We start from the raw sequence: 13,977 nt of genomic DNA, 5'->3' as shown, positions 1-13,977 counted from the left end.
GTAGGACACACAGACCATCACTATGTGGACCGTTCTAGGCAGCGGAAGTGCATCTTCAGGAGGCTGATGCACCACTCTCTCACAGATCAGGTGGCATCTTGAGCTTCATTATATCATGCCTCTTCTGCTCTCTCTGGCTTCTGCATTAGTGACTGTAGCCAACGCCTCAGGAGGGGGTATCCGTTGTCCCCTAAAAACTATTCTTGCAGCCTGGTGTGACCCTCCAAAATGCCAGAGATCCGCAATTCCCCTATGTAACTATTGTGCATGCTCCTTGGAAAACGTGCACATGTGGATAAACCGCATCTGTTGGTCACATGGCAGCTGAACATTGATGAAGTGGAACTCCCTCCTGCTTATGAAGAGGACTCTTTGATGCCTCGAGTTGCACATACCAACATGGGTGCAGTCAATCACCCCTTGCAGCTGTGGCAGGGCAGCTATGTTGCTGAAGCCCATAGCTCGCTCATCTTGTTGGACTTTGATTTTGGTGTTAACTCCACAATATTTTGAATCATTAAACATAGCTCTACAGAGACTATAGTCTATATGGACCATAATCCTTTTAGCAAGTTTCATACCAAGAATCTGAGACTATTTCGTTGAACTTTAAATGCTATAAATACATAGTTTGAAAATTATTAACGTGGAAAGAAGAGTCAATACTCAATATTTAACAGATACAGAGTGGGATTCACTCAAAAAAATTCTAAGTGTTGAATTTGTGCGTAAAGTGGAGTAAATCCCACTGGTTTTCTCAGCGGGATTTTCAAAATGAATCTCCCATACTCCGTGCATCACAGAGAGCCCTAGTATGAATCAATGTGAAACATCAGCGGGTGCGACTTATTCCCGCTGGAGGCCAGCAGCATAGCACTGAGTGGGCCATTGCACGTTGATCTGTCAGCGCCCAGGTTGGCGCATATGCAGTAACCCACACTGCCAGCCTCCTGATCGCTGGCCAACTCCACGACCCTACACCATTGTCTCTCCGACCCCTCCTACCACCCAATCGCTGAACTCCTGGACATCTCTGGGGCTAGCCTTTTGGGCAATGCCAAGGTCTCCCTGGGCATTGCCACTTTGCCACTTAGGCAGTGCCAGGAGGGCAATTAAATTCTTCCTTATCCCCGACTTCCTGTAGGACCTCGATGCCCTCCCTTCACTCCAGCAGATTTGGGCCGCCAGCTCCCCACAAACGAGGAGCTATTGCAAACCCAGCTGGAATGAAACATTCCTGATGTGGAGATGCCGGCGTTGGACTGGGGTAAACACAGCAAGAAGTCTGACAACACCAGGTTTAAAGTCCAATCAATTTATTTGACAGTAAACTCTCAGGCTTGAGGTTAACCTCTTCGTCAGGTGAATGGACAGTTCTGGCCAGAACTCTTCATAAATCAGTTGGACTTAAACCTGGTGTTGTCAGGCTTCTTGCTGTGAAACACTCCTGGCAGGGACAGAGATTCTAGTGGGCCCAGAGACTCCAGTCACGAGCCTGTTAATTACATGCAAATTCTAATTTCTATAAATTACACAGCTCCATGCTGATTTCTGATGCGGAGCTGATGGCAACAGAAATCCAGCAGCCAGAGACTTGCGGACGTCGAGGTACCCAGTGGAGAGCCCACAAAACAGCCTCTGCTCGAGTCTCCTGGCCTGCTGCACTACAAAAGCAACACAGCAGGCTGGGAGAATCACCCCCATATGTGAATGCTTTATCAAAAGTTTAAATGCGGAGGAAAATAGATGTTGTGACCGAAATGGACTTGTGTGCAATATAACTTTTTTAATCGAAAAATCATTTTTCCTTGTATATTTAAGGTAAACTTCTTCACTTCTCCACAGCTCGCTATCTCCCGACATAAATAAACTATTCCAATTAGACTTTCTCAAATCCAAAGTAGAAGACTTCATACATTCCCAAAATGAACCCCATCTGCTACAGTTTGCCTATTAAGTCTGTTTATATTCCTTTTGTAATACATCTACACAACTTGCTATGCCTAATTTAGTAGGCAACACAAATATTTCACTAGAATCTTGTACCTGCTTGACTTGTTAACTGTGTTCTAATGTGGTAACTAATAACTGTCAATTAAATTCTTCTCACAATATTCTGTTCAGATGGGGTAGGAGAACTTAGTCCCAAGACCAAAAGAGGCAAAGCCGTTGAATTTAAATCAAATATATCTAAGATACGTATTTCTTTTGCGATTCTGATAATACCGGGATTCTCTGATCTCATTTGCCCAATCACCACTGCCAGTGAGAAAGAAGAATTTGGTGCTCAGCCAAAACTCCATTTACTGCAGCAAGACTGAAGAATCCCAGACATGGCTGAGGTTGGAGAATTCGGTCTATATTTTCAAAAGAAGTTTGAATGATATGTCTGAAATTGACTTTTTCCCAGATAGCTTCATTCTGAAACCATCGTGAAAGAACTTGAAATATTTTTGTTTGACACCTGGGAACATTCCATTTACCCAGATGTTGGGTGGATAAAGGCATTCTCCGGTTTGCTTTTGGGGACAGCCTGTGATAATGAAGCTGAGGAAATTATTCAGTTTACTTAAGAGATTTATTGAACACAATCTGTTGTGTTTCAAGTCCCACTATGTCTTATGCTGATGCAAAAAATTTTTCAAATTACCAACAATTATCTCAGAAAAAAAACAGACATGCTAAAACACACTTGTATTCCGATTGCAAATTTTTGTTTCTATGCAGTTGCTGACACATTATTACAATAATGAGCTTGTATAATTATCAACTACACAATGACCAATTACAAATATTTGGTGCAGGAATGAAATTCCCAAATGCTAGACATAGATGAAGCTGTTGAGTTGCAGGAATTGAGTAATAACATGCAAAAGCTCTTTCGAGCATACCACCATTCAAAAGGTAGAAAACACTAGATGCCTTGTTTTGGTGACTAAAATAATTCCATTACAAAGAAGACTATAACTACCTACTCAACATTTAAGCCCATAATTGTAGCAGTGTAGAATCATACTAGCACAGGGAAGATAGCAATTATAGTGAATTAAAAGATGGAGACAAACCATTGTATTGTAAAATATATTTGTAAATGTAAGTTTTTCATTTACAGGCAGTGATCAATCTGAACAAGCTAATGTTTTAGAATCATCACTTTGTTGTAGTTTTTCATCTTCATTTACTGGATCTTTCTTCAGCACTTATTTTAACACAAGGCTTTATATTTTCAAATGAATTTCATAAATACTGTCAGAAAATCACCACAGTATTCATGAAATGTTAAGTTTAAGCCATTATTTGTATATTATAAACATAAGTCAGACAAATATTCTCTATCACCTGCATGTTGCGTGATATTGCAGCTTGTTTTCACATCATCTAAGCATACCTGCTAAAAGGATGCTGTCCAACCAGGTCACCATTTTGAAATTGGTAGTCACTTAAAAAATCTGGGCTAATAGCTCCATCAGGGGGTAAAAGTCCATCTGCAAAAAGAGTTAATAAGTGATCAATTGGTTTGCATCTTCACAAGCTGATAATTTGGTTAAGTCATATATATTGCCACCGAAAATAAATAAGAACATACATTGATACATTACCTTTGTTGACATGGTTGTACATACTAATGTTGTCTTGACAAAGTTCAAGTATATTGCAGGCAAAGAAAAGACAGGAGGAAATAATCGGACAGAAAGGTATTTTTTTCCTACATGGTTTCTAGTTTGATGTTTAATTGAGTCACTGTTCTTTATGGGGCCTTGGCTTTCCAATCATCATTTCCCCATGTTATATATTTCTGCAGCCTCTTTTAGCAGTGTGCCCTTGGCTAGCTATTTATAAATAGCAACTGAAGTCTGACAATGCCAAGAAGGGGAGCTTGGCACTTGCCCAGAGTGGTTGTAAGCAGAATGCATTGCAAAGAGTGTAAAAGTTGGATATTTGATTCAAGTTAGAATTTGGTGCCTGGACGCAGGAGTTACTGCTTTTTGCCTCCAATATTTATGGTGATTCATCTTACATGTTAAATTTGATCACCCTTTATCTAAAAATAAGTAATTAGTTAAAAGATTAAAAACTATAAACCAAATTGTTTAGTTAGGTTTATAGCACAAAAACAGGCCCTTTAGCCCAACTTGTCCATGCCACCTTTTTTTTTACATCCCTAAGCTAATCCCAATTGCTCACATTTGGCCCATATCCCTCAATACACATCTTACCCATGTAACTATCTAAATGCTTTTTAAAAGACAAAATTGTACCCGCCTCTACTACCACCTCTGGCTGCCTGTTCCAGACACTCACCATCCTCTGGGTGAAGAATTTGGCCCTCTGGACATTTTTGTATCTCTCCCCTCTCACCTTAAACCTACGCCCTCTAGTTTTCGATTCCCCTACCTTTGGGAAAAGATATTAACTATCTTGCTGATCTGTGCCCCTCATTATTTTATAGATTTCTATAAGATCACCCATCAGCCACCTACGCTCCAGAGAAAAATGTCCTAGAATATCCAGCCTCTCCTTATAACTCAAACCATCAAGTCCCAGCAGCATCCTAGTAAATCTTCTCTGCACTCTTTCTAGTTTAATAATATCCTTTCTATAATAGGGTGACCAGAACTGCACACAGTATTCCAAGTGTGGCCTTACCAATGTCTTGTACAACTTCAACATGACGTTCCAACTCTTGTTGATGAATGATTAAATAACATGGACTAATTAAATAAATAGCTTTATAAATAAGGTTAAACATAAATAGGGTTGAAAGTTCAGAAGTGGAGGTCTTGTGCCGCATTGGGTACTGCCCTCGTTTCTGCAGCCATGAAAGGGAGTTCCGAAGTTGTGTTTCCAGCCTGATGTCGCTAATTTGGACAAAATACAAAAGGGCTAGAAGTCCTAACGGAAAAGGATAACAGAGAACTTGACTTAGAAAAGCTGGAAATATAGTGTGCTTTTTTATTTATTAGTCAGAAGTAAGACTTACATTATCACTGCAATGAAGTTATCGTGAAATTCCCCGAGTTGCCACACACCAGGGCCTGTTTGGGTCAATGCACCTAATCAGCACATTTTATACATCTGTGGGAGAAAACTGGAACACCCAGAGGAAACCCACACAAACACAGGGAGAATGTGCAAACTCCACACAGACAGTGACCCAAGCTGGGAATCGAACCCGGGTCCCTGGTGCTGTGAGGCAGCAGTGCTAACCACTGTGCCACCATGCTGCCCCACCCGTGTGGGCGGAGATGAGAAATAATAAGGGTCTGAAATGCTAGTGGAAATAATTTATATACCCTCTACCAATAGCTAACAACTAAGGCAGCAATGACCATGGGAGACTTGAATCTTCATGCAGATTCAGCAAAAGAAAGTTGTAAAAGTAATTTGAAGGACAAGTAATGGACAGCATTAGAGACAATCATTTGGAACAATGCATCTTGGAACCAATCCAGAAAGAGGCCATTTTAAATTGTATTTTGTTTAATGATATGGGTCAGATATTAATCTCATATTTCTCTGGGAAAGAGTGATCAAAATATGATGAATTTCACATTGAGTTTGAGAGTAATGCATTAAATTAGAATATTGAACTTAAATAAAGCCAACTGCGCAAGTATGAAGGGTAAGTTTTCTCAGGTAGGATTAGAATAAAAGGTATGACAGTGAGTAATGGTACTGATTTAAAGAATTATTTGATAATTCTTAACAAATCTATTTTTCAATCAGGAAATAAAAACAACACCGTGACAAAGATCCATTTGTGGCTAACTAAAGAGATGAAGGATATTATTAGATTAAATGCAGTGTAATATTGTCAAGAACAGTAACAAGCCTGAGAATTAGGTGAGTTTTAGATACCAAACTTAGTGGGTTGCAGAGTGGCACAGTGATCAGCACTGATGGATAGGGTAGAGGTAGAGAGATTCTTCCCGCTCAGAAAGGACAGCAGGACTAGAGGGCACAGCCTCAAGATAAGGGGGGGCAGTTTAGAACGGAGTTGAGGAGGAACTTCTTCACTCAAAGGGTGGTGAATCTCTGGAATTCTCTGCCCATTGAAGTGGTGGAGGCTACCTCGCTAAATATATTTAAGTCACGGGTAGATAGGTTTTTGACAGACAAGGGAATTAAGGGTTATGGGGAGAAAGCGGGAAAGTGGAACTGATCCACTTCAGATCAGCCATGATCTTATTGAATGGTGGGGCAGGCTTGAAGGGCTAGATGGCCTGCTCCTGCTCCTATTTCTTATGTTCTTACGTTCTTATGCTGCCTCACAGCTCCAAGGACCTGGAATTGATTTGTGGCTTGGTCATTATCTGTGCAGAATCTGCACATTCTCCCCATGTCTACATGGGTTTTTATAGCTCCAGTTTCCTCCCATAGTCCAAAGATGTGCTGGTTAGGTGTACTGGCTATGCTAAATTCTCCCACAGCATACCTGAACAGTCGGAGTGTGGCGACTAGGGGATTTTCACAGAAACTTCATTGCAGTGTTAATGCAAGTCTGCTTGTGACTAATAAATAAAAACATTAAACTTAAATTTAAAAATTAATAAAGGGAAAATAGAATATCAGAGTCAACAAGACAAATATTAAAAATGCAAGAGCTTCTACATGTATGTAAAAAGTATGTAAACAGGTAACAAAAGTTGGTATAGATCTGTTAGAAGCTGAGTCAGGATAAATTATAGTGGTGAATAAGGAACCAGCGAAGACATTAAACAAATATTGTATATCTGTTTGCATAGGAGGACACAAAAATAAAATCAGAAATACTGAGGAACAAAGAATCCAGTGAGAGTGAGGAACTTAGTAAATTAGCAAAGAAAAGATACTAGAGAAATTAATTCAACTGAAAGCCAACCAATCTACAGGCATTTAGAGGGGCAAGGGCTAATTAGGGACAGTCAGCATGGCTTTGTGAGTGGAAAATCATGTCTAACAAATTTGATTGAGTTTTTTGAACAAGTAACCAAGACAGCAGAGCAGTTGATGTTGTCTACATGGACTTTAGCAAGGCCTTTGACAAGGTACCACATGATAGGTTGTTGCATAAGGTATCTAAATGGATACAAAATTAGTTTCTTCAGAAGCCAGAAGGTGGTCAAAGGGTTGTTTTTCAAACTGGAGGCCTATGACCAGCGATGTGCCTCACGGATCAGTGTTGGGTTCGCTGTTATTTGTCATTTATATTAATGATCTGGATGAGAACATAGGAGGCATGGTTAGTAAGTTTGCAGATAATACCAAGATTGATGGCATAGTGGATAATGAACAAAGTTATCTCCGATTGCAACAGGATCTTAATCAATTGGGCCAGGGGGCTGACAAATGGCAGATGGAGTTTAATTTAGATAAATGCAAGGTGATGCATTTTGGTTGACTGAACCAGTGCAGGACTTATTCAGTTAATAATACAGCACTGGGAAGAGTTACAGAACAAAGAGATCTAGGAGTACACGTTCAAAGATCCTTGAAAGTGGAGTCATGGGTGGATAGAGTGGTGAAGAAGGCATTCAACATGCTTTGTTTCATTGTTCAGAACACTGAATACAGGAGTTGGGACGTTTTGTTGAAGTTGTACAAGACATTGGTAAGGCCACACTTGGAATACTGTGTATCATTCTGGTCACCCTATTGTAGAAAGATATTATTAAACTAGAAAGAGTGCAGAAAAGATTTACTAAGATCCTACCCGGACTTGATGGTTTGAGTTATAAGGAGAGGCTGGATAGACTGGGACTTTTTTCTCTGCAGCATAGAAGGCTGAGGGATGATCTTATAGAGGTCTATAAAATAATGAGGGGCACAGATCAGCTGGATAGTCAATATCTTTTCCCAAAGGTAGAGGAGTCTAAAACTAGGAGGCATAGGTTTACGGTGAGAGGTACACAAGTGTCCAGAAGGGCAATTTTTTTCCAGAGGATGATGAGTGTCTGGAACAAGTTACCAGAGGTAGGGGTAAAAGCGGGTACAATTTTTGTCTTTTAAAAAGCATTTAGACAGTGACATGGGTAGGATGGGTATCGAGGGATATGGGTCAAACGTGGGCAGTTGGGATTAGCTTAATGGTTTTAAAGAGAGAGGCATGGACAAGTTGGGCCGAAAAGCCTGTTTCCATGTGTAAACCTCAATAACTCTATCTCCTTGACCTGATGACCAAAGGTTCTAAAAGAGGTGGCTGCAGAGGTAGTAAATACATAGCCTGTGATCTTTCCAAATCCCTAGATTCTGGAATGGTTCCAGTAGTTTGGAAGATAGCAAATATGAATGCTAATCAAGAAAGGAGGGAGAGAGAAAACAGGACAGTCATTATTAGAGAAGTAGGATACTTAGAAAAACATAATTAGAGTCAGCATATTTGAAAAAAGGGAAATTGCATTTGACAAAAATTTTTGAGGATGTAACTAGCAAAGCAGATAAAGAAAAAATACTGGATCTAGTGTATTTGGATTTTCAAAAGGCATTTGATAAGACATGAAAGGTTGTTTCACAAGATATATGGGCTCATGGGATTGAAGATAATATATTTACATGGATAGAGGATTGGTTAAAGGACAAAAAACAGAAAGCAGAAGTAAAAGGGTCATTTTCAGGTTGATAGGTTGTTAATAGTACGGTACCGCAAGGAGCTGTGTGGCGTCTCACTTATTTACAATCAATGTTCATGACTTAAAATAAGGGAACAAATGCAATGTATCCAGGTTTGCTGGCAATACAAAGCTAGGTGGAGAAGTAGCTGTGAGGATGACACCAATGGTTGGATTTTTAACAGCAATAGCATGAAACCAAATCAAGACTATTTCTGGGTCCTGATCCTGTTCAAGGTTGATCTGGGTCATCCAGCAAAACTTTGCATAGGTGATCAATTAGTGGTCCATTTAGGGATGGCAGACACTTTCAGGAGCTAGACATGGTAGGACACCCATCAGTCACCAATCACATCGTCACAGTGTGTGCAAGAATGGAGAGCAGCAACAACATCAGACTATTATAGGTTCTGATAAAGGTGGTAAGGGCCATGGGAACATCTTATTTCTTGAGAGCAGCAGGAGAAGGTTGTCAGCCAGGTGAAGCAGGCATGATTGAAGGTTGCTCAAGAGATTAGCAGCTGTGGTGTGTTGATCAGGACATGGATCCAGTTTAGGAAGCAGTTCAAACCTTCTGGTCTGGCAAGATGCAACATCAAATTGGCAGATGTGAAGTAAATACATTGTGAGACTACCTCTAAACAGAATACCCTCAAGGCAGTCACTGGCAAGGATAATTTATGATGCGCATGCCCATGTCAACTTCTCATCCAAATGTAAGATTTTGAATCTTAGAAATTCTTTACCCCAGAGGGTTCTGGATTTCCATTGCTGAATACATTTAAAGCTGGAATATTTGGTTCCTGTGGAATTAAGCAGTTGGGAAAGTGGAATTGAAGCCCTTGATTGTATTGTATGGTGGAGCAGACTTGACAGGATGTATGGTCTACTCCTGTTTACGCCTTTACATAAGAACATAAGAAATAGGAGCAGTAGGCCATCCAGCCCTTCGAGCCTGCCCCGCCATTCAATAAGATCATGGCTGATCTGTCGTGGTTCAGTTCCACTTTCCCGCCCTCTCCCCATAACCCTTAATCCCCTCTCTTATCAAGAGCCCATCAACCCGCTTCTTAAAAATATTTAGCGAGGCAGCCTCCACCACTTCAACGGGCAGAGAATTCCAGAGATTCACCACCCTTTGAGCAAAGAAGTTCCTCCTCAACTCCGTTCTAAACCGCCCCCCTTTATCTTGAGGCTGTGCCCCCTAGTCCTACTGTCCTTTCTGAGCGGGAAGAGTCTCTCCACCTCTATCCTATCCATCCCATTCATCATCTTATACGTCTCAATGAGATCTCCCCTCATTCTTCTAAACTCTAACGAGTACAAGCCTAGTTTATTCAGCCTCTCCTCTTGGCTCATCCCCCTCAACTCCGGTATCAGCCTAGTAAACCTCCTCTGCACTCCCTCCAAGGCCAAAATATCCTTGCGCAGGTGCGGCGCCCAAAACTGCACACAGTACTCCAGCTGCGGCCTCACCAATGCCCTATACAGCTGCAGCAAGACCTCCCTACTTTTATATTCAATCCCCCTCGCTATGAAGGCCAGCATCCCATTCGCCTTCCTGACCACCTGCTGCACCTGCAAGCTAGGTTTTTGTGACTCATGCACAAGGACCCCGAGGTCCCTCTGCACCGTCGCCTGCTGCAGTTTTTCGCCACGTAAGTAATAGTCCTTCCTACCAAAGTGGACCACCTCACACTTGCCAACATTAAATTCCATTTGCCATTTCCTGGCCCATTCGCCCAGCCTATCTAGATCCTTCTGCAGACTCTCCACACCCTCCGCACAATTTGCCGTTCCACCAATCTTGGTGTCATCAGCAAATTTCGACACCCTACACTCGGTTCCCTCCTCCAGATCATCTATATAAATGGTAAATAGCTGAGGCCCCAGCACTGACCCCTGGGGCACCCCACTAGTCACCAACCGCCAATCCGAATAGCACCCATTGACCCCCACTCTCTGCCTCCTATTTGACAACCAATCCTCTATCCACGCTAACACCCTACCCCCAACTCCATGCCCCCTGACCTTCTGCAATAACCTCTTGTGAGGTACTTTGTCAAACGCCTTCTGAAAATCCAGAAAGACCACATCTACCTTTGTTGTGTTCTTGTTTTTAGAGGGGCAAACAAGATTCAGGAGAACGATTTTGAGGTTGAAGAATTTCAGTTACATGGATAGAAAAGAGAAACTGATGTACAGAAGAGGAGAGCGAGCGATTATTGAATAGAAGAGTTCAAAATCATGAGGAGTCTGTCCAGAGAGGATAGAGAAAAACTGTTTCCAATGGCAGAAAGGTGCCTAAGAACAAGGGAACAAAGATATGAAGTGATTGACAAAAGCACTAACGGCAATGAGAGAAAATTCTTTTTACACATCACGTGTAATGTACTGCCTGGACTGATGATGGAGTAGTGTCTATTGTGGTTTTCAAGAAAGAACTGGTCAAGCACCTGAACAAATTTGTAAGGGGACAGGGAGAAGGCCAGGGAATGGGACTAGTGAGAGCTGGCATGGTCTCGATGGGCCAAACGATATCCTCTGTGCTACTCTACGATTCATTTTATAATTGCAAACGAGGACAAAGACAAGTCAAAGAACTGTAGGATTTTCAAAGTACTTATTTATTGTGGAACATATTTTATATGTCCTTAAACAAGCACTATATGATTTTCATTTGGGAGATAGTGAGCTGTACTGTATGTCTTGACAACATAACAACAGAAACATAGAATAACACATCACAAAAGAAGGCTGGATAACACATTGTGAAAAAGTTATCCAATTCCTTAATAACGCCCCATTCTACTCCCATCGTCATGAAATGTTTTCCTATGTATTCAATTATCTTCTTGAAGTTATTATTGAATCTGTTTCCACCAGTCTTTCAGACGCAGCATTTCTGATCATAACTTAAAATTCTCATTATACCACCAGGTCTTCTGCAAATTACCTTTTAGCTGTGTTCTCCTCCTGTCACTGGAAAGATTCCCCTTTATCAAAACTATTGAAAATTCGAAATATCTCCATTATATCACTGCTTAAGCTCTCTAATTTTTCTCTTCTCTCCATGTATCTAAGTTGCCCTAGTAAATCTCCTCTGCATGTTCTTTAAGGGCTTAACATCCTTCCTAAAGTATTCCTATCAGCAATTCCGAATCGCGCTGCAGAAGCCTGAGAGCAGGGCTTAACATGCCCGAAATCCTACAGCTCTGATCAGTGCCTCCACGCGCAGTAAAAAAGTGATAGAATGTGGCTCCCCTGCCACATCACTCCTGGGCTGGATAATGCCTCCCCATCCCCTACAGATATTGTCTCACCCCACAACATTACTGACTCCCTAAGTCCCACCCCCTCCACCACTAGACCGATTGCGAGCCCCTCCCCCTCCCCCCGATCACAGGCAGAGTGGCAGTGGACCCACCCTGCCCCCTCACTGATATTAGGCAGAGTGGCAGAGGACCGCCCCTTTCCCCTCACTGATCACAGGTGGGTAGTCCAAAATTTCAGAGACAGAGTGCATAAGATTGAGCGTGAAAACTCGCCTGAAAAACAGATCTGGAACTCTCCCATTTTCAGACTAGCTGAGCACTTAAAAAAAAAAGTGAAATTCCTCCCATTGTTTAAAGGAGGGCGGGAATAGCAGCTCAACATTCCCAGTTACAGACAGGATAGAAATGAGAATAGAAAAGGAAGGAGGGGCAGTTACAATATTAGCTAAAGGAACGATCACAGCTGTGAGGATGGATGTTATACTAGAAGGATTGATGAAGCAATATTGGCTGAACTGAAAAACCCAACAAAGGCAGGCAAAAGAGAAAACGCTGGAAAATCTCAGCAGATCTGGCAGCATCTGTAAGGAGAGAAAAGAGCTGATGTTTTGAATCCAGATGACCCTTTGACCTGCTGAGATTTTCCAGCATTTTCTCTTTTGATTTCAGATTCCAGCACCCGCAGTAATTTGCTTTTATCCAACAAAAGATTCTGGACTTAGTTTCAGGGAATACACCTGGGCAGGAGGAAGGGATGTGAGTGAAAGAGCATTTTAGTGGCAGTGATCAAAATATGGTTGGCTGTGAAAGGATAATGACTGATCAAGTGTAATAATTTTAAATAAAAACAACAAAAAAAATGCAAGACTCAACAGGTCAGGCAGCACCTTTGAAGAGAGAAAACAACATTTCAGGCCAATTACCTTTCATCTTTGGTTCTTCTGTTGATACTCTTTTCCAAGTATTAAACTTGGAAAAGGCAAATTTTAGCAAGCTGAGATGTGATTTGGAAATAGTGGGCTGGAAATAACAATTGCAAAGTAAATTAATGAAGAATGATGGGCAACATTAAAAGGACAAGATTAAAAAGATTCAGAACAAATATGTTCACACTAAGAAAAAGGAGTGGAGCATGATTATCAGATGCAAAAGAACATACAGAGAAGAATATGACAAAGAGGAAACTTTTGCTCAGAGCTCAATACCGCAGGAAGCTTGGAGGAGTATTATAAATTCAGTGTGTAATTACAAAGAGAACATGAGAACATAAGAACATAAGAAATAGGAGCAGGAGTAGGCCATCCAGCCCTTCGAGCCTGCCCCGCCATTCAATAAGATCATGGCTGATCTGTCGCTGCTCAGTTCCACTTTCCCGCCCTCTCCCCATAACCCTTAATCCCCTCTCCTATCAAAAACCCAGTTGCAGTAGCAGGCTCCTTTAAGGGACATACACCAGGATGGACATGTGACCTGATTACCCAAGAGGCACTGAGCATGGAGATTTTGGTGCAGAACACAGGGTTTGGTAGGCAGAGTAGATCCTAGATCTGGAAGCGTTAACATTATGAAAGTACTCTGTATATTTATCTGCTTGTAAATAAACTATTTTAGCTCTATGTAAATTCAAGAAACCTCAGATGTGTTTTATAAATGCATTATGGTTTTCAAATACATAAAAAGGATGAGAGTAGGGCCAAGAGATTATAAAATGCATTTGGATGTCATTTTTAACAAATATTTTTCATGTTTCCTTCAAAGAAAGGGATAAACAAACATTAAGAAGTGTGAACTACTGGTTGAATAAACATACTGAGGGAGGAAAAGTTAAGGTGTTCAGTATTCTTTAGTAATGGATAAATCATCTGGCCTGGAAGAAATGTATCTCAAGCTACATACAGAAGCAAAGGAGGAAATAACAGAGGTTCTGATCATCAGGTTCCAATTCTCTCTGGTTGCAGGCGTGATGCTACAGGACTACTAATATTATGCCACTGCTGAAAAAAAAGAGGGAGGAAGAACTAGTAATTACAAACTAATCATCCTAATTTGGTGACATAAACAACGCTCAGATGATGTAGATTGTCATTTAGAGAAGCACGGATCAATAAAGGTCT

The 13,977-nt window shown here is 41.2% G+C and overlaps 1 protein-coding gene across 1 annotated transcript in view; it reads right to left on the bottom strand.

The window, feature by feature from the left end:
• kifap3a (kinesin-associated protein 3a) overlaps positions 1–13,977 on the bottom strand; it is a 224,633-nt gene that overhangs the window by 46,597 nt on the left and 164,059 nt on the right. Inside the window, exon 19 of the mRNA XM_080195689.1 lies at positions 3,389–3,485. Coding sequence (XP_080051815.1) covers positions 3,389–3,485 — 97 coding nt within the window. The remainder of the gene's footprint in view (positions 1–3,388; positions 3,486–13,977) is intronic.

This window comes from Carcharhinus amblyrhynchos, chromosome 9 (assembly GCF_965287045.1).
Source record: "Carcharhinus amblyrhynchos chromosome 9, sCarAmb.v2.hapA, whole genome shotgun sequence".
In the NCBI taxonomy this organism is placed as follows: Eukaryota; Metazoa; Chordata; class Chondrichthyes; order Carcharhiniformes; family Carcharhinidae; genus Carcharhinus; species Carcharhinus amblyrhynchos.
Note: the sequence above shows the minus strand (reverse complement) of the source record. Positions and strands in the feature narration are given on the sequence as shown.